This window comes from Leptidea sinapis, chromosome 39 (genome assembly GCF_905404315.1).
Source record: "Leptidea sinapis chromosome 39, ilLepSina1.1, whole genome shotgun sequence".
NCBI classification, from domain to species: domain Eukaryota; kingdom Metazoa; phylum Arthropoda; class Insecta; order Lepidoptera; family Pieridae; genus Leptidea; species Leptidea sinapis.
Window position 1 is genome coordinate 706,614 of NC_066303.1, and position 19,757 is coordinate 726,370.

The window sequence follows — 19,757 nt, forward strand, 5'->3', positions numbered from 1 at the left end:
ACGCATTGTCTGTCGATTTATGCTTATTTTTCCCATGAAAAGCCTTAGATAATTTATACGTCTATATACAGGTGATTTTTGAGAAGGGCGGTGATGGCCATGTCAGAAACTACGAGACTTAGAGGAAAATCGTGAAAGGAGTCATTCCCGTGCTTTATAAAAACCAATAACTGCATATTAAGTTTTTTAAAATTTCATGAAATTCAGACGGAAATCGACCCGAATAATTTAAAAAAAAATACATCCTGTATTATTGAACCAATGGACTCTTTTGCTTTTGCAAATAAATGTTTTACCAGAATTGAAACAAAGTACCAAATTTTCTACGTTATTATTTTTACACGAAAGAAAACTCACCTCCTATTCAAACTTATTGTTAGATATCTATTCAAACTTATTGTTAGATATCTTTTTTTTTCTTGACATTCTATTGAGGATAAATCCTGTCATGGTATCAAATGCAGTAAGATCATTAGAGAGACGCATAAACTTATGCATTGGAGTCAACTGAAATCATTTTTGACCAACTTATTAGTTAAGTAAAAGTGAGATAAGAAATGTAATTTGTAGAATTTTTCTATTTGCTTTCATTTTAAGCAATACATATCTTTGCAAAATTTGATCCTTATCAGCAACAGAGTCCATTGGTTCAAGAATACATGCTATATTCTTTTTGAAAAATTTTGCAGGTCGATTTCCATCAAAAGTTTAAGAAATTTTAAAACAGTAAATATGCAGTTATTTGTTTCTTATAAATCGAGGGCATGACTCCTTTCACAACTTTTCTCTAAGTCTCGTAGTTTCCGACTTGGCCATCACCGCCCTACTCAAAAAACCATCCTGTATAGCCTCTTGTTGCTAGACAACCGATGAAAACAGGCCAGGTTTATTAATTTAGCTACATAATGACAAGCTTTGTCTTACACTCGCTATTTGTATTTCACTTTGTGTTAGTATGTGTGCATTGCTCACAATAGAGGTTAACTGTAAGCCCCAATGTATTTCCACGTTTTCACAACTGTCATAGTCTATCTAAACGTATAAATTACCTAACATTTAAGGCTTTACTCTTAAAATATTGCCTAAAAATAATACATCAACACATAAAGATGACATTGATAACATTATTCATAATTTTTCTTTTTAATGTCGGAGGCTATGAAACCACTGCTGAAGACTTTCCCTACCAAGCATATGTTTTGGTCAAAAGTGGGAGATACACTACGTACTGTGGAGGCTCTATTATCAACGAAGAGTACGTTCTAACAGCTGCTCATTGTGTTCACAGGTTTGTATTTAATTACAATATCTTAGAAAAAAAATGCATTTGATTTTGTCACGTATATTTAAAATGCATCAATGAAAGCAGTTTGTTATTTCTAAGGAATTGTCCCTCACAAACTTTCGTTATAAATTTAATTTAATACATACAGAGGTTAATTTTGTTCAAAACATTTTTGGAACGAAGTTCCTTACGGCAGGCTTGGAGGAGATAGGGATTTTACTGCGGGACCGAACTGAAAAAAATGTGATAGTAGAACCGTAAGAAAAAGTCCGTGGAATAAAACCGTTAAATGAGACTTGCGCAGGCGCGACAGTCGTATACACAAGCGAGTAGTGTATATTTTGTAATTATTTCTATTTCTATGTAATTTTATGTTGTCAAACAAAAATTAAGAGACATATTTTGTTATTTTAATTGATAATTTGGATTACGATTTTTTTTTATTTTACGTAGTTTATTATTTCCTAAAATACTGAATTTTCTAAATACTTTCCTGTGCTTAAATTAAAACTAATCTGCAAAATTTAAGAGAAAAATCAAGAAAACCTACATAAAATTGAACACAATTTTTTTTTACAAATTGTGTCGATTCTTCATTAGCCGAAGGAACTTCGTTCCTACCTGGTGTCCTAAGACACCACATCTTTTTTATTATCTTACAATACATGTAGCTATAGGTTTATGGTAACTAGAATAAGAAACATAAGTTTCAGACTTGATATCTTCTAAATATCTGGAAAATACCGCGTCAATGGTGGTTCCATATTTTGTTGTGGATTCTTGTGGATCACTATTCATTTTCAAATTCAATATTTTTGAAAGAAAAGTTGTCAACCGCTCTGACTTTTTATCAGCGAAGTTGATGTTGAAATCGCCAGCCAAAATAAGTGGAAATTTATTACCATTTGTACTAAGTATTTACTATTTTAAGAATTATCGGCTGAGATAGAAAAACCGGGTTTTACAAAAGAGTTTACATGAAATAAAAGATGCCAAATTATAATTTCTACATTAATGGTACGATAACTTATATCTTAAAGTGCATAGTCATCGGCCAAAAACATTTTTCTAGAGCACCTGGATCTGCCAGCATTTTGTGATGATACTGCTCAGTAGTGCGCAGTGACCCTAAGCCTTCCAAAATTAGGGCATTGTAAGGCTTTGGGCCTTGAATCTAAAATTAGTGCGATTAAACTGTATTTTAACTAGCCTACTTGATTTAATCCGCTTTTGTTGGGTTTTGGAACGAAGTTCCTTACGGCAGGCTTGGATTTTAGGGATAGGGAGTTTGCTGCGCGACTCTGAAAAAAATGTGAAAGTAAAACCGTAAGAAATAATCCGTGGAAAAAAGTGCGTGGAATAAAACCGTTAAATGAGACGTGCGCAGGCGCGACAGTCGCATACACAAGCGTGTAGTGTATAATACCTAATTGAGCACGTCTTTTGTGCAATTTGTGTCGATTCTACATTAGCCGAAGGAACTTCGTTCGTACCTGGTGTCCCACGACACCACATCATTTTTCTTGCTGACAGTACAGCCAGGTCCCGAGTTAAGTTGACAGTGTATGTGGATTGATGCATATGCGATACTCAATAACTCTTGTGATGTTTTGAAATAAATTTATGTATTATATGTAAAATTATGTAAGTGACATTTGAGTATGTTATGGTTCAACCTTTTCCAAAGCGGTGGTAAATGGTAGTACCTTAAAACTTGTCCGTTGAGGCCCGTTGTCATGTTTTGTCTAACAGCAAGAGGCTTCATCTGCACATGTAAATTATTATCGAGTAAGATGTAAAAGTATTGTCATCATAAGTGTAATTTTATGACAAAATTGAATGAATCTGGAGTTGAATGACTTTAAAATATGGCCGTCAGAACTTTATTTGATGAGCTTAACAAAAATAAAAGTGTAGTGTCGAACCAATCTGATGATATTACTTGATTATCCCTAATTTTATCCATTTTTTTATTTTTTTTTTTATTTTTGTAACTTTAACATTTTAACACTGCAGTTGCGCTCGTCACCTTGACACATAAGATGTTAAGTGTTAAGTCTCATTTACCCAATAATTACACTAGCTACGACTCCGTTCAGACCGAAACACAATTATATTTACACATATTAATGTGAAGCATTAGCTTCACGGCAGTAATAGGCCCCGCGTGGCCTGTACCCCCTGTGGTACCCTTAATCTAGCCGGCATTCTGTGCAAAGGAGCCTTCCACTGGGGTTCCAGCACTCCCACGTTTATTCTCAGAATAATAAATGTGTAACATTTATTCTCAAAGTGAAACTTTTATTAATACCCAAAATATGGAATTTGCACGATTTGTCAATAGAGGTACAACACGTCTTAAAATAGTTTTTAATCAATTTTACTTGTTCTATTTATATCTAGTTTCGAAATTTCCGTGAGGACTGGTGTGACAGATATAAGGGAATCTGACGAAGTAAGTTAAACAAAAATAATTATTATGATAGACTAGTTACCTAATATTAAATATATTGTATACATTTTTAAAACGTTATACAAGCAATCACAACAGCTCCAATCGCCCTCCTCCTCTTTAGATATTAAGTCCTTTCAAAAGACATTTAAACAGATAAACCAACAATCAGTCTGCTACTAAGTTTTCCACTTGAACAGCGGTCAAGTGACCTCTACTAATAAAATGACTTTTGATGCGGGTTCAGTCACCATTCGGACACTGATCGTGCAACGCGAGACGAAAAGCGAAAAAAAAGCCGAATTGTTCCGTTTTGTGGTAAAAAATCGAGCAGTAGTTCTAATTAAAGCTCGCTGTAACATAAAATATCACCGGTTAAGTATAGCTTACGTAATAAATATAAATATTCAAACGCGACCGTCAAAAATTGGTTTCAGGGTCATTGTAATAGTCTGTTTTGTCGGTCTAATCTCATTAAATATCCTGGCTTCTTAGACTCGCATCAACTCATTCTTGGTCTCTCATTCAAATTTACTCTAAAAAGCACATACACCCGGTTTCGCTGTATAATTATTATGTGTACTAAATCTATTTTTCTCTTTGACATTATCTTATTAATAAATAACACTAGGTTGAATTTAACTCCATAGTGCCATCCTCTATTCACATTGTTGTTCAAAGTGTTTCTTGAAATAGCTTTACACACCCATCATATTATGGTAATACTTTTCTTTGTTTGCAAATAAACCTGAATAAAAACTTGTCTCTATGAACAGGGAAATGTGCCATAAAATTACTATTTTTTATTCCAAGTATGAGACTTCTATAAGCAAAACGAAAAAGGGTATTGTACTTAATTAAACAAAAAGATACAATATATGGGCTATGAAGTAGGTTTGCGGGTGGGTTTAATAATTCAATTAAAAAACATGAAATCCGTGACGTGGTTATGGGGTATTTTAATATATTTAAACTTCTAATATTAAATTTATTTTATTATTATGCCGCGTAGAATATATTATATTCGAAGATCAACATTATGCACAACAACTGTTTCACTTGCTCCACTGTTTGATTCATCCGTCATATTATTAAATTCTGTAATTACATAACGATTACTTACGTCTAAATTATATTCCCTTAATTTCTGACGATTCCACAGCATTATTCATTTATATAATTTGAAATATGAGCTCAAAATTGTGGATGACCTGATTAATAAATGATTTCTGTTACTTTTTTCATCATTTTATGATTACTTCCTTAAATTAGAGCATTTCCCTGGAAACAAAGTGAAGGGAGGTTCATTCCAAAGTTTGATGGTTTGCGGAAAAAAGTAAGTTAAAGTACTTCATCAACTTATCGACAAATTGCTTAATCTCAACTATCATCTGCTCATTACAATAACAATCACAATATTATATCGTCTGATTTGTAACGTGTGAGAGTTGGTGAAGTCACATTACCACTGTTCTGGACAGTTGTTGTTGATACGCTGCTGCATTCCCTCACTGCACAAGGCATAGTCCCCTTTACGCGCAGGAGGAAAACCAACTTCAAGCCTATTACGGTAGATGGTAAATCACTTGAATAGAAAACAGAAGTGAAATATCTGGGCATAACCCTTGATAGCAAACTCAATTTCCACACACACGTGCAGGAGGTGTCATCTAAAGCCACCAGGGCACTCATGATCTGCAGACGTTTAGCTGGAAGGAACTGGGGGCTTTCCCCCAAAATCCTTCGTGAAATGTATTATTGGTAGCTAGGTCTACTATCACATACGGTTGTGTGGTGCAAATAAGACATCTGCCGTAACGATGAAACTATGCCTTACAAAACTTTTTTTTTTATGGAATAGGAGGACAAAGGAGCGTATGAGTTACCTGTTGTTAAGTGATCACCGCCGCCCACAATCTCTTGCAACACCAGAGGAATCACAGGAGCGTTGCCGGCCTTTATGGAAGGTGTAGCGCTTTTTTTGAAGGTACCCATGTCGTATCGTCCCTGAAACACCGCACAAGGAAGCTCATTCCACAGCTTTGTAGTACGTGGAAGAAACCGCACTGTGGAGGACAAGGCACTGGTCAACGATTTGCATGGCCCGTGTATATGGCATCACCAGTGCTGTCGTCTGCATAGCAATGTATGTTGGAGGTGGCCAACATATCATTGATATGCAGAAGAAACAGCGTGGGAAATAGCACACAGCCTTGGGGCACTCCGGCGTTCACGGGCTTGGGATTCGAGCAAAAACCGTCCGGCCTCCGGCCGTCGACACTAACCTATGCGAAACATAGCGTCACTAGGCCGTTACTTCACGCCGGTATTATGTGCGAGTGTGGTAAGTAACCCGGACGAGTCTGGCCCGATTGTGATGACGTCAAAAGACGGTAGCGTGACTCTCCCACTTTCAATAAGCCCGTAGTCGCCTCTTACGACACCCTAGGGCCTGGAACTACCCTATTCTTTTTACGCCCCGGGGAAGCACACCTCACTCTTCCACCTCTGCACATAGCAGTTACAACTGCTGCCAGAATGGCTTTAATCAGAATTAAAAACAGCTGGATTAGAACGGGTATAAATGCAAACGTGACCTAAAGCTACCACTGGAATGCGAAGTCATTGCCAAAATCAGGCTGGGGTGTCTTAAAACACCTTAACTTAAAGCAGAGGACGTGCCTGGCCTGGACCCACTGAGGATCCTACGCCTTTTGAAAGTAATAGGTCTCGAGGATATAATTTAAATCTCGGCACAGTAACACGTATCCCAGTTAGTAGCCTCAATTCTCCTCCTTAACTTTTGAGTTGAGGGCAGGCGCGCTAGCGCAAAAAGGGAGCACAATAGGTCCTAAGATTTTAGTGCATTGAAATCCCCAAATAATAATAATGACACGGGAGTGGGTCAGAGATTGGAAATAATACTTCGCTTATAGGAACGAGTCTTTATTTGCGTTCACTTTTTCTGAACTTGCACTTGCCGGTCTGCCGCTGTTCCATTTGTGGGCGGCAGTACCTTCAACGCGTCACACTGCACCGAACACTAGGTCTCTTCTATCTTCTTCTTCTTGGAACACTTCCACTTTTCACTACTTCTTTTTTTCTTCTTCTTCTTCTTCTTTACACTTTCGAGTCAGATTTAGAACTGCTGTAGGCCACGCTTAGTACGGCTTATATACCCCCGGATCTATTCCATTTTCAAAATGATTCCCCCATTCCATCTTTAAATTTAAATTGTACTAGAAAATTCTTTTAATAATTTTGGTCCTGCTTACACATTTTCCATCCCTTTTTTTCTGTTCGATTTGATCCTGAACTTACTAGAAATTTCCATTAACTTTATAAAACCCAAAAAATTCCATACACTGGTAGGTGTATCGAACCCGAGTCTACAGCGTCTAAAGTAAACATTTTTCCGCTGAGCTACGAATATTACTGACGGATCAGTTGAAATTAACAATGTCTTGAAGTTTGACAACTCTCGTCATATACTTCAAAGCGTTGCTACGCAACACTACCCCTCCCAAGACATGATCGTCCCGATCATCGTTGCTTCCGTAGTACTTAGCCACCCGATCGACATGTACGATTTTCGGGGGACTTCGAGGGGTCGGTATGGATCCTGAGAGTCACATCATTTATCCTTGTGATTACTTTGTATGGTCCCTCCCAACTTGGTTGGAGCTTCGGAGACTTCCCCTTTCGCGTTACAGGATTGTGTAACCAAATCAGGGTTCCCTCTTCAAAACTAAGAATATTAGCTCTTCGATCGTAGCGGGTCTGCATCCGTTGACTCGCCTTAAGCCCAGTTGTTCTAATTTCCTCGTAGATGTCAACCATCTTTTTCCGTAACTCATCCACATATTCTGTTATACTTTTCGGAGTATCCGGTGGACAGCCTGAGAGTAAATCAGCTGGCAATTTCAATTCCCTTCCAAAATTGGCGTACGCAGGAGTCATCATTGTCGTCTCGTGTATTGCGCTTCTATACGACATAAGAAACAGTGGAATGTACTCATCTCAGTTATCCTAATGACTGTCCACTACTTTTGCTAAATGTCGCTCCAATGTTTGGTTAAACCTCTCCACCATCCCGTCCGATTTGGATGATATGGCGTAGTTCTGGTCTTATGGATTCCAAAGATCTTGCAAACTTCTTGAAATACTTGTGACTCGAAGTTCCGCCCTTGGTCACTGTGCATCTCCAAAGGCACACCGAATCTGCAGAAAACTTCATTCACCAGCTTCGTCGCAACGGTAACTGCTTCTTGATTCGGTAGAGCAAATGCTTTCGGCCACTTCGTGAAATAATCCATCACCACCATTATGTAACGGTTTCCAGCTTTGGTGATTGGAAACGGTCCGGCTATGTCCAGAGCTACTCTCTCCCATGGAGACCCAACATCATAAAATTTCATAGCTCCTCTGCTCCGGGTCTGAGGTCCTTTGACAGCTGCACAACTCTTGCATTTACGGTACCAGTCTTCCACATCATCACGGCAATGCAACCAGTAAAATCGTTCTTTAATTTTTATGAGAGTTCTTCTTATTCCCAAATGTCCACCTGAAGAACCATCGTGATAAGCTCTCAGGACCTCGTTCACCTTCTCCCTGGGAATGACCAATTGCAGATGGCAATCCTTTCCTTGCGGGGTTTCCCATTTCCGGCAGAGCAGCCCGGCATGCATCACCAAACTGTTCCATTGTGCCCAGAGACTCTTAGTAGCCGTACTGTGTCTAGCCACTTCAGACCATTTTGGTTTAAGTGATCCACTTGCAAGCCAATGTAAAAGTGGTTGAAGATCCTTATCATTTTCCTGAGTTCTCCTCATTGCATCATTGCTCCAGTTCTCGTCGATCGAATCTGTTCTGATCAGCCGGATTATAAAATTCTCTTTCTCCTCCTGACGAATGCAATGTTTGCATTCCATCGGAAAAGGTCTTCTAGATAACGCATCTGCATTTCCATGACTTTTTCCTCCTCGATGCTCGATTTCAAAGTCATACTCTTGAAGTTGCTCAATCCATCTGGCCATTTGTCGTTCCGGATTCTTGAATTCTAGTAACCACTTCAAGGCGACATGATCAGTCCTTACGAGGAATTCGCGACCCAAGAAGTACTTTTTGAAATGTTGTAATGTCTTTACCACGGCCAGTAACTCCCTACGAGTTACACAGTAGTTTCTCTCCGGCTTCGATAAAGATTTGCTTAAGTATGCAATTACAACTTCTTGATCTCCTCTCTTCTGAGATAGTACTCCACCGATTCCGGTTTTGCTAGCATCAGCATCCACTATGAATCTTCCCTCTGTGTCAGGATATCCGAGGATAGGTTATTCACATAGTCTTTTCTTCAACTCTAAGAAAGCTTGTTCGCATTCTTCATCCCAGGAAAAGGTTCTTTTCTCCTCCGTCAGTCGATGTAAGGGCTTAGCATAATCGGAAAACCCTTTCACAAAGCGTCGATAATAAGAGCATAGTCCTAGAAATGCTCTCACATGTGTCTTTTCTGTCGGCGTCGGCCAGTCCTTGACAGCACTTATCTTGGCAGGATCCGTCGCAACGCCTTGCTCCGAGATAACGTGCCCCAAGTAATTCACCTGACGTTGAAAGAACGAACATTTCTTTGGACTCAACTTCAAGTTAGCACCTTGCAGTTTTGCGAAGACGTTTTCGAGCTTCTTAAGATGATCTTCAAAACTTCGTCCCATAATGATTATGTCATCCAAGTAGACAAGGCAGGTTTCTCCCAACATACCTGCCAGCACATGCTCCATCAACCTTTCGAAAGTAGCTGGGGCGTTGCATAATCCGAAGGGCATTTTTTTGAACTGCCATAACCCTTTTCCGGTTGAAAAAGCCGTCTTCTCCTTGTCTTTAGGGTCCAGATCGACTTGCCAGTAGCCACTTTTCAAATCAAGTGTAGAGAACCACGTCATGCCACAAAGTGAATCTAATGTGTCATCGATTCTTGGCAATGGATAACTGTCTTTCTTAGTTGCATCGTTCAAACGCCGATAGTCTACACAGAATCTAGTTGATCCATCCTTCTTCTTCACCAGAACCACTGGAGAACACCATGGACTCGATGACGGTTCTATCACACCATTTTCTTTCATATTCCGAATCATGTCTTCCATGCTCACGTGCAAACGGAATACGTCTTGGTCTTTGCCGTATCGGAACAGTGTCTCCTGTGTCGTTCTTGTGTTTCACTAAACCAGTTCTTCCGATGTCCCCGTCGTTCTTCGAGAACATCCCGGCGTAGCGTAGCAGGAAATTTCTCGCTTTTATTAACTGTAGCTTGGTAAGATTATCCTTACAGCCATCCAGAAGTTTCTGTATGTTCACATCCTGGCTTGCAGCTACGGTCTTCCTCCCTTCTTCACACTTTCTTAACCAAGCTATCTCCTCACAAGCTCCTATCACTGTTCCTTTCCTAATGATTTGCTTGTCCTCATGACGATTAAACACGGGAACCATCGCAATGTGGGAGTTTCCCACAACAGTCCTGGCTGGGATCCATGTCGTCTCCGATGTCTCTCTTTCTATTATAGCGCATTTACAAGGTCTTCCTCTGTCATCCGTGTCTGTCAGGACTACCGGGACAAGGGTCTGCGATCTCGGATTTAAAGTAGTGTCTCGTAAGCACAACACTTTCCCAAAAGTTCCGCCTTTTATTGGAATTTCTTCACCTCCATGCTTCAATACACCATGTTTCATGTTAATCGTACACTGATGATTTCGAAGAAAATCCAACCCAATGATGCAGTCATCTGTGATATCCGCGATTACCACTTTTTGCCAGTACAACGTATTCCCGATTTTCATGTCCACGATCTTCTCTCCCTGGACTGGTATGCTCTGGCCGGTAGCTGTTGTGAGTGTTAAGTTTACATTTTCTCGCATATGTCGTCTTCCGATGCTCTCTAGTCTTCTTTGGCAAGACTGTACGTGAGGCTCCTGTATCCAAAGTGAAACGGCAAGATTTTCCATTTATCATTCCTTCTATAACTAAGGTGTTTCCGTCACATGTCTGCTTAACGAAGATCCTTGGGGCTTTGCTTCTACCGGCCAGCGCCCACCCCACTGCCCTGGCCTTTTCTAGTTTTCCTGCTGCTCCAGCGGTGACGTTGAGATCGCCGCATCCTTCCTACCTTGCGTTATGCTCTCACGCCTGGGGCAAGTGCTCCTAATGTGTCCTCGCTCCCCACACCCATAGCATACTGGGCTATATGCTTGCCTTCGGCTGGAATCTGCTGGTACAATTTTGCAGAGTCTCAACGTCCGAGAATCGTGGCGAACCGCTTCCACTTCCAACGCATGTGCCACCGCTTCCTTCAAGCTAGTATGATGACTCAATCGTACGGCTGCTCTTACTTCGGCGTCCCGTATTCCATCGATGAACACTTGGAGCAACATTTCTTCTATTGCAGCTGGCGACGACTGATATGCTTTACGAACTAGCTTCTCAGCTTCCATGGACCACTGCTGCAGAGTTTCGTTGGCCCTTTGACTGCGGTCCTTAACCTGCGCCCGATACACATGCTCAAGGTGTTTATCGCCATAACGTGCCTCCAACGCGTCCGTGTAGGTTACTTCCTCCTTCCCAGCGCCGAGTGCTTCCAATACGAAAAGTGCTTCGTCACGGAGTGCTAGTGTCAGGGCAGAGTGTGCTTCTAGGTCACTCCAACCACTTGCCCTTCTGACCGTCTCTAATTGTAGCTTGAAGGCGGCCCAGGAAGACTTGCCGACGTAAGGAGGTACTTTCAAACTTCTGGTCGATGTGATTCCGCAGGCTGAAGACTCCTTCCTATTGAGCTAATGAATGGTTGCTTCCATCTCCTCCATCTTCCTTTCCACAGTGTCAATCCGGACAATCTCCTTTTCTACAGTATCAATACGGGCGATCTCTTTTTTCTGCACCACGGATAAAATTTCCTTGGAGAGGACGCGCTTGCTCTTGCATCATGGCGGTCATCTGCTGCATGAGCGCGCTGATGTCTACGGCAGGTGTCTGCGGTGCTGACACGGTCGCACTGAGTCCAGAGCTGGATGCTTCTTGTGACTCATCCTCTGCCGCTGCAGCTGCTCCCGCTCGCGTGGCCTTCTCGTTCCTGGGTACTAATGGCATCTTTCCAATCCCACTTCTGACACCAATTGACACGGGAGTGGGTCAGGGATTGGAAATAATACTCCACTTATAGGAACGAGTCTTTATTTGCGTTCACTTTTTCTGAACTTGCACTTGCCGGTCTGCCGCTGTTCCTTTTGTGGGCGGCAGTACCTTCAACGCGTCACATTGCACCGAACACTAGGTCTCTTCTATCTTCTTCTTCTCGGAACACTTCCACTTTTCACTACTTCTTCTTTTCTTCTTCTTCTTCTTCTTTACACTTTCGAGTCAGAACTAGAACTGCCGTAGGCCACGCTACGGCTTATATACCCCCGGATCTTTTCTATCTTTAGCTTTCCTGGTCTTGTCTGGTATTGTTCTCAGTTCATGTGACCATCTTCTGTTTTGGCCTCCTTTTTTTCTGTTTACATTTCTAGGATCTGAGTCTGTTATGTATGTAGGTACTTTATTTGTTTTTACCCTGAAGGGTGTGCCCGTTCTGCGTCATTTTTGTTTTCGTATCTAACTTTATAATTTTTAATTTTTCTCATCTATTTCTGTTTTGATAATATGTGTTTCATTAATGTTCGCATACTCCCCTCCATTGATATTTGACACAACTCGAGTATAACAATTCGTTTTATCTTCATTTCTATATTTTTTATGACAGTAAGGGACGAGACGAGCAGGACGTTCGTAATTGATTCATTGATTGAACATTATTAATTGATACGCCCTGCCCATTACAATGCAGTGCCGCTCAGGATTCATGAAAAACCTAAAAATTTTGAGCGACACAACAATTGCGCTCGTCACCTTGAGACATAAGATGTTAACATTGATGTTATCATTTGCCCAGTAATTTCAGTAGTATTAGCTAGTGAGCAATGGCGACTTTCAGACCGAAACACAGTAATGCTTCCACATTACTGCTTCACGGCAGAAATAGGCGCCGTTGTGGTACCCATAATCTAGCTGGCATCTTGTACAAAGGAACCTCCCACATTTTAAATTATCTATTTACAATTAACTTTTCTAAACTGCTTTGATTAATATTTTTCCACACATTTATTAATTGTATCAATTTATTTGCCTTTATCTTTCGTGATATAACTTGCTCTAGATAAGGGTATTGCTGTACATATTCAATATTATTATTATTCACTACAACTTATATTTTGCTAAAGGTATTAATTTCACTATTTTCAGAAGGCACCAATTGTACCAGGAACATATACTATTCATCCGAAATATAATAGTAATAATAACGACTATGACGCAGCCCTAATAAAATTGAAAAGAAAATTGACATTTGGGAAGAACAGCAAGGCCGTTGAACTTGTAAAATCTGGTGAAGATATTCCTGCTGGTACTAATGTAACTGTTAGTGGATGGGGTAGTACTAGTGTAAGTATTTTTAAGGTTGCGGACCCAAATTGTATCTGACGAAAGCCTATTCTACTCAAATTCTAAAGCCTATTACTAAAATTCTGATGGTCGTTTGTGTCACATACGTAGACCGTTAATATTTGGACAGTCATGTAGACGATGACTCGCTGGTCCATGATGCGAAAGAGAAAACTGATCTCCTGGACTCTCTTTTAGCATCCAACTCGATTCTAGGTGACCACGATGCTGCACTGCTTATACGGCGGTGTTCATTCATTCCGGAGGTAACATTTCAGCATTGCGCCATGCTCACGGTGCTTTTCATCTTTGGTCATTTAAAAACAAAAAGGCTTAATAACATTTTCCAATAGTTCTGTACTCCTGAATTGGCGCTGGTCCTTAGCCGTCTTTCACGCGGTCTTTTCTGGCTCATCAATTTAATTTCAAAATGATGGAAGGTGGCTTTAGTGCACCAGATTCTTAAGAAAGCTTGACTCCCGTGGCCTTCCACCTACCACCCTATTCCCATTTTCTCCAAAGGTCGCCAGCTTTTGAAATACCTAGAGAAGTGTTAGGTTATGTTCAATCACCGGTACGGGTTCTGTCAAGGTCGCTTAGCTGGTGATCTCCTTGTATATTTACAGAGCAAAAAACGAGTCAAAAGAAATGGCGTTAGCAGCGACATAACGAAGGCCTTCGATCGAGTGTAGTACAAAATGATCATAACGAACCTTCCCGGGAAGTTTTGCAAATAAGTAACTAACTTTTTGGCTGATCAGAGCATCAAGTTAATTATTGAAGGTGCATGCTTCGATTTTAAGCACATATACATTGTAGTACCTCAAGACTGTGTGCCATCCCCTACACTGTTAGATTACAGCAAAGAGTATGATTCTTAAACCAACCGTGCCAACATCTCTCGGGATTACATCGACAGGAAATTTTGTCCAAAATTGATACTGTGCTATGCAAGTCAGTCAATTATTCTTGAATATGTACATGAGAATTGTATGTATTTACATTATTTATACAGAATTTTATGTTTCATTATTTAATGCTATATCCATAACAATGCCTCCCCTGCCGTATGCGTAAGAGATAGGAAAGCAAGGCAGACTGGTGCCGTAACGCGTTACGTCACGGTGCGGTTTACCCTCCCATAACAACTTATTACTTAAAAAAATTGGAAAAGGTTTCAATCAAATCGGGTATAGAAATAGGTCCGGTTGAGAGTATAAATAAAAATAGTACGAGAGCTTGAAATGATAGTCAGCTCTCGTACTATATAGAGATGCAAACGTAAGTGGTAGAAAAGTGTATTGGTAACTTCAGTAATTCCTGCGTAAACCCTGGTGTCCGCAGTAATTTTATGATGATGATGATAAATGCACAGCACAGTTATTCTTTAAAACATAATTTTTAATTTCATTATATTTCAGGATGCTGGAAGTGGAAGTAAGATCTTGATGGCGGTGACTACAACAGTGCAATCAGATGAAACGTGTTATCGTTCATTTTTTTCAAGATACACGTCAAGAATGATTTGTACGGAGAGATCTGGAGGAGGATATAACCCTTGCGATGTAATTAACATCAATTTAATATTCCTCTTATTTTTTGAAAATGTGTTTCCTAAACCATGTAGCATCCTGATAACATTATATCGTAAAATGGTTGACGGAAAATTGTTGGTGGTTGGTAACCAACTGGTTGGTCCATGTAGAACTATAGTCTATCTGTTTTTAAGGTAGGCTTACAAAATTGGGTTAATTTTTTCGAAATGTGAACTTTTTATAAAATTTCTAAACTTCAGACCAGGTTGATAGTACCAATAAAATGAATATTGTGGTCGCCAATATTAAAGTTTTAAATAATAATTAATTTAACTTTCTTGGAGCAGCACTATTTCCTGTTTCAATCCCAACAATCTGAAATGATCATTCCTATTAAAAAAATTGAATAGGACAGATTTTTTAGGTTTGATTCTCGTATGGCCTAAGAGTGAATAACACCCTGCTTATTTTTACGGAAGTTTTCTGTTTTCTGTTGCGGTATAGCCCAATAAGATAATTTCCAAATTTACTTGATGTGATAGATAGTCCACTTAAATAAATTTTAGAGACGGTTTTGAATTGCGGGTTTACAGATCGTGCTTGGACTCAAGAACTCTTTGCCAATACGGTTTGGTGGTGTAGGTACTCGTTAAGTTTCGGGCGTTGCCTTACCAGAGTTTCTATCTTTAGTTCATAGTACGCAGCCTTTGGTTACTAGATTTGTAAATCTTGAACCAGGTAACTCAGATATTGCGTATTTGCTGATATAATGCTTGACATCAAATTTCAAATATTAATTATTTTCCAGACGATTTAAAGCATCGATAAGCGTGAGACGCACTTTATAAGTCAAGCCTTTGATAAGTTTTTGATTTTATGTACTGAATGAATAGAGCGTGCTCGTTTTATGGCCACCAATGCCGTGTGGCGTACCTACAGGTATCTTGGATGTCAAGGGCTATTTTGCCTAAGCCGTGCAGGCCGTATCAGTCATCATGCTATCATTAATTATATCATCCACAGGGCATTTGCCACTCTTTATTTAATATATCAGCTATTTTGGAGCCAGATGGTATTACCGTCGCAATGGCAAGCTTCCTCATCGAATGATGCCGATGGGGAAAGGTGCTCAGTGTAATGATTAATATCTATATTATATTCGGATTTAAGGAAAACCTTTCCCACCGGAATCAACGACTGCGCTATTTCATTAATTTATTTCTATCTGTGTTTGTTTAGGGTGATTCAGGAGGTCCCCTTGTTGAAACAGCATCGAAGAAACAAGTGGGTATAGTATCGTTTGGCATCGCCGACAGATGTGCATCTGCCCCGCTTGCGTACATTAGCATGGCCAATCCAGAGATAAGGGACTGGGTAACATCTATAACGGGTGTTTAAAACATAATCTCCCTGACATTCTGGTAAAAGATTCAATAAATAGTTATTAACATTTTATGTGTCTCATTTAGAATACCATCTCATAAATAATACCACAGAGTAAGTCCTTACTGTTAGTGTCCACTAACGTGTTATTGTAATGTGTAAACATTACTGTGTTTCGGTCTGACGGGCGTCGTAGCTAGTGAAATTACTGGGCAAATGAGACTTAACACATTATGTCTCGAGGTGACGAGCGCAACTGTAGTTCCACTCAGAATATTTGGGTTTTTCAAAAATCCTGAGCGGTACTACATTGTAATGGGCAAGGCGTATCAATTATCATTAGCTGAATGTCCTGCTCTTCACGTCTCTTTATTTTTACTTTCATTAAAATTAAACCGTTTGGTGTCGTGGGTCACCGGATAGGAACGAAGTTCCTTATAATAAAAAATATAAATTTTAATTTAAAAAATAGGCAGTTTCCACTAAATTCCACTGTCTAAAATAAAAATAAAGTTTGTATACTTATGTAAGCACGCAAGAAGTTGTAATTCTTTGATGAAACAAAACAAATCCTTAAAATAATTTATTCGTCGTATTATTTATTGGATCTATTCTACGTTTGTAAAAAGAACTAGGTATATTGTAAAAATCTTGGTTTGATTTGGCCTTGTTACCAATGCTCTAAATAAATAAAATAAACAATCAATGTAATTTGTCAGAAATGTGTCAAAATGTCAATAATTGTTACTTGTAAATTATTTATATATAAAAAAGTGTCGTTACAACTTTTGGTCTTAATTTTTCCCTCTAGCCCCCTTACGCAACGCTTGATAAGGAACTTCGTTCCAAAAAAAAGAGGTACTGTCATTTACTGAGTATACTATTAGCGATGCTACCGTAACTGACATAAAAGGAGTGATAGTGGTGAGCGGTAGGAACATAGAAAAATAATCCTGCCACCACAAGCAGCGCCCGTTCACGAGCATGACGCATGAGCCAGCCATCGCCTCCCTCAACCATATTATAGGGAAGGGGATGACCCGTCCCATGTTGCCGCCACAAGCAGTGACATTTAAGCGAGCATGACAAAACCTGTTACGAGAACTCAAGCAAACAACAATAAAAGAATCCTAATCTACATATCATGCAATACTCACCAAATACCTCTACTTACATTTCGACAAATCTGCTTAAACTTGTAATTAATATTATATTTATACTAACAACAATCAAAAGCTCAATCTTTTAGGGTAATCAAATCAAAATCACTTTATTCATACAGGTCAAGGAAATGACTTTTCTTTTTATATCCACCGCCTTTGAGGGTTGAGCTTTAATAAGAAGAAGTGACAAGAAACTCATTGTGACAATCACTTACTCACAAATCATTTCAGTTACAATATATGTAAAGTGATGCAGCAATAATACTCAAAAAAATGTAAATTAGTACGTAAAAACAAGAGTTATTGAGTACAGTCATGGCCGACTACTACTGTATCAACAATAATAGTAGGCCATGGTACAGTAGATGCATCAATCGACACACACCGTAAATAAATAAAGTTATTTAGCGACCATTTTATTAACAATTATAAAAAATATAATTTTTAATTTTAGAACTATGAAGCAGAGTTTCTGGCTACAGGATCATCCTGCCACCGCAAGTAGCGCCCGTTCACGAGTATGACGCATGTGCCAGCCATCGCCTCCCTCGACCATATTTTAGGTAAGGGAACGACCCGTTCCAAGTCGCCACCACAAGCAGTGACATTTAAGGACTCAAAACAGAGAGGTATCGAATCGCACCACTACACTGACACCGCTCAAACACAGACACGTACTTAAAGTTAATTACGGGAATCAAATGAATTTGATACTTTAGCAAGTTTGAATTTTGTTTTTTTTAATACCTATGTATTTTTGATAATTGGTTGATGTATTCGTTTAGTAGTTTAATATTAGAACTTTCGATGGCAATTCTGTCGCATAACGTCGTGTGCAGTAAACGCAGTTTTTTATAAATCCAAGATGGCCGCCGCGAAAAATTATGATTTCAGCAATATGGGTATCGTATCCGAGGTTATCGAGGGTGCAGAGAACGATTTGGGATCATTTTTGAAATCCGAGATGGCCGCCGCGCAAAATTATTATTTCTGCAATATGGGTATCGTATCCGAGGTTATCGAGGGTGCAGAGAAAGATTTTGGGATCATTTTTGAAATCCAAGATGGCCGCCACGCAAAATTATGATTTCAACAATATGGGTATCGTATCCAAGGTTGTCGAGAGTGCGGAGAATGAATTTGGGATCATTTTTTAAATCCAAATTGGATGCCGCGCAAAATTATGATTTCAACACTATGGATATCGTATTCGAGGTTCTCGAGGGTGCAGAGAACGAATTTGGGGTCAATTTTGAAGTGAAACTTCTTTGCCCGCATGAGGGTAAAATTTTTACGGATGAAACGGAATAAAGTGTCACGAAAATGAAGGACGTTTAATCCAAGAAGAGGGGAGGGAGATTGAGTCTGATTGAGATAGAGTGAGAAAATTTGAATGTAGTATGAAGCAGACGGTACCGCTATGAAGTAAAACACCTTCACTGCTAGCGTTGTATCATGTAGGTTTAGCGCGCAGCCGCGAGTATGTAAAACATCTTCCCTACTAGCTTTGTATCGTGCAGGTTTAATGGTAAATAATAATTAGTAAAACATCTAATAATTTCTAATATTGACATAAATCAATTGGTTTAGAGAACAGATTAGGATAATTATTCATATAAACGAGATTTAAAAATTGGTTTTCACAAATAAGTTTCACTTCTGACATGTGTACTTTGTACGCACGCCATTTTATGTGTTGTTTGGTGCTTTGGACGTAGCTTCCCCCCAAAGGACACCTCCCCTAAAAGTGGAGTTGAAAAAAATACTGGAGACTTACTTTGTGGGGTATCGTTACGTCGATTGGTTTTCGAAAGTTAGATTCAGGTTTGATACATGGCATTTCCTTTGGTATTTTGAAAATAATAAGGGATTAAGGAAGATATACGTTACATTTATGTAATAGCTTATACCTTATGATTACAATACCTATTGAAATAACTCTTCTTTACATAATATGGTGGTAATAATTATCAGATAAGAAGGGTAGAGCTTCTTGTGGTTAAAAAGGGGATGATATATTTTTTTGCGTGTCATAAGATAGATCTTTTAAAATCAAATTTCCAGATTTTTTAATTGGATTGGTAACGGAATGTGTTTTGTAAATATTGTGGGTGAAAATTCGAAACGTAAATATTTCTATATGAAGAATTAATTTAGCATGTGGGATATTATTAAAATATTATTGGGGATATATTAGTGGGATATTAATATATTGTATGACAGGCCTTTTATAATATAATTTACGTTTATAAATGAATTCTAATTTTGACGATGTAAATGACACCCATGAAGAAAATTTTGTAGATTTCATAGGCGCCATCATGGATTTCGATTTTGACCCCATATTCGTTATTTATGACCCCAAAAACCATGAAAATGACACCCATGATGAGAAGTTGGTGAATTTGAAATAGGC

The 19,757-nt window shown here is 39.1% G+C and overlaps 1 protein-coding gene across 1 annotated transcript; it reads left to right on the plus strand.

Moving 5' to 3' along the window:
- Positions 1 to 1,109: 1,109 nt before the first annotated feature.
- Positions 1,110 to 16,245, plus strand: LOC126976040 (trypsin-7-like). Its single transcript, XM_050824182.1, has 5 exons — positions 1,110 to 1,288; positions 3,689 to 3,740; positions 13,063 to 13,260; positions 14,682 to 14,825; positions 16,035 to 16,245. The coding sequence occupies exons 1-5, from the start codon at positions 1,110 to 1,112 to the stop codon at positions 16,191 to 16,193; spliced, it is 732 nt and encodes a 243-aa protein (XP_050680139.1). The 3' UTR covers positions 16,194 to 16,245.
- The last annotated feature ends 3,512 nt before the right edge of the window (positions 16,246 to 19,757 follow it).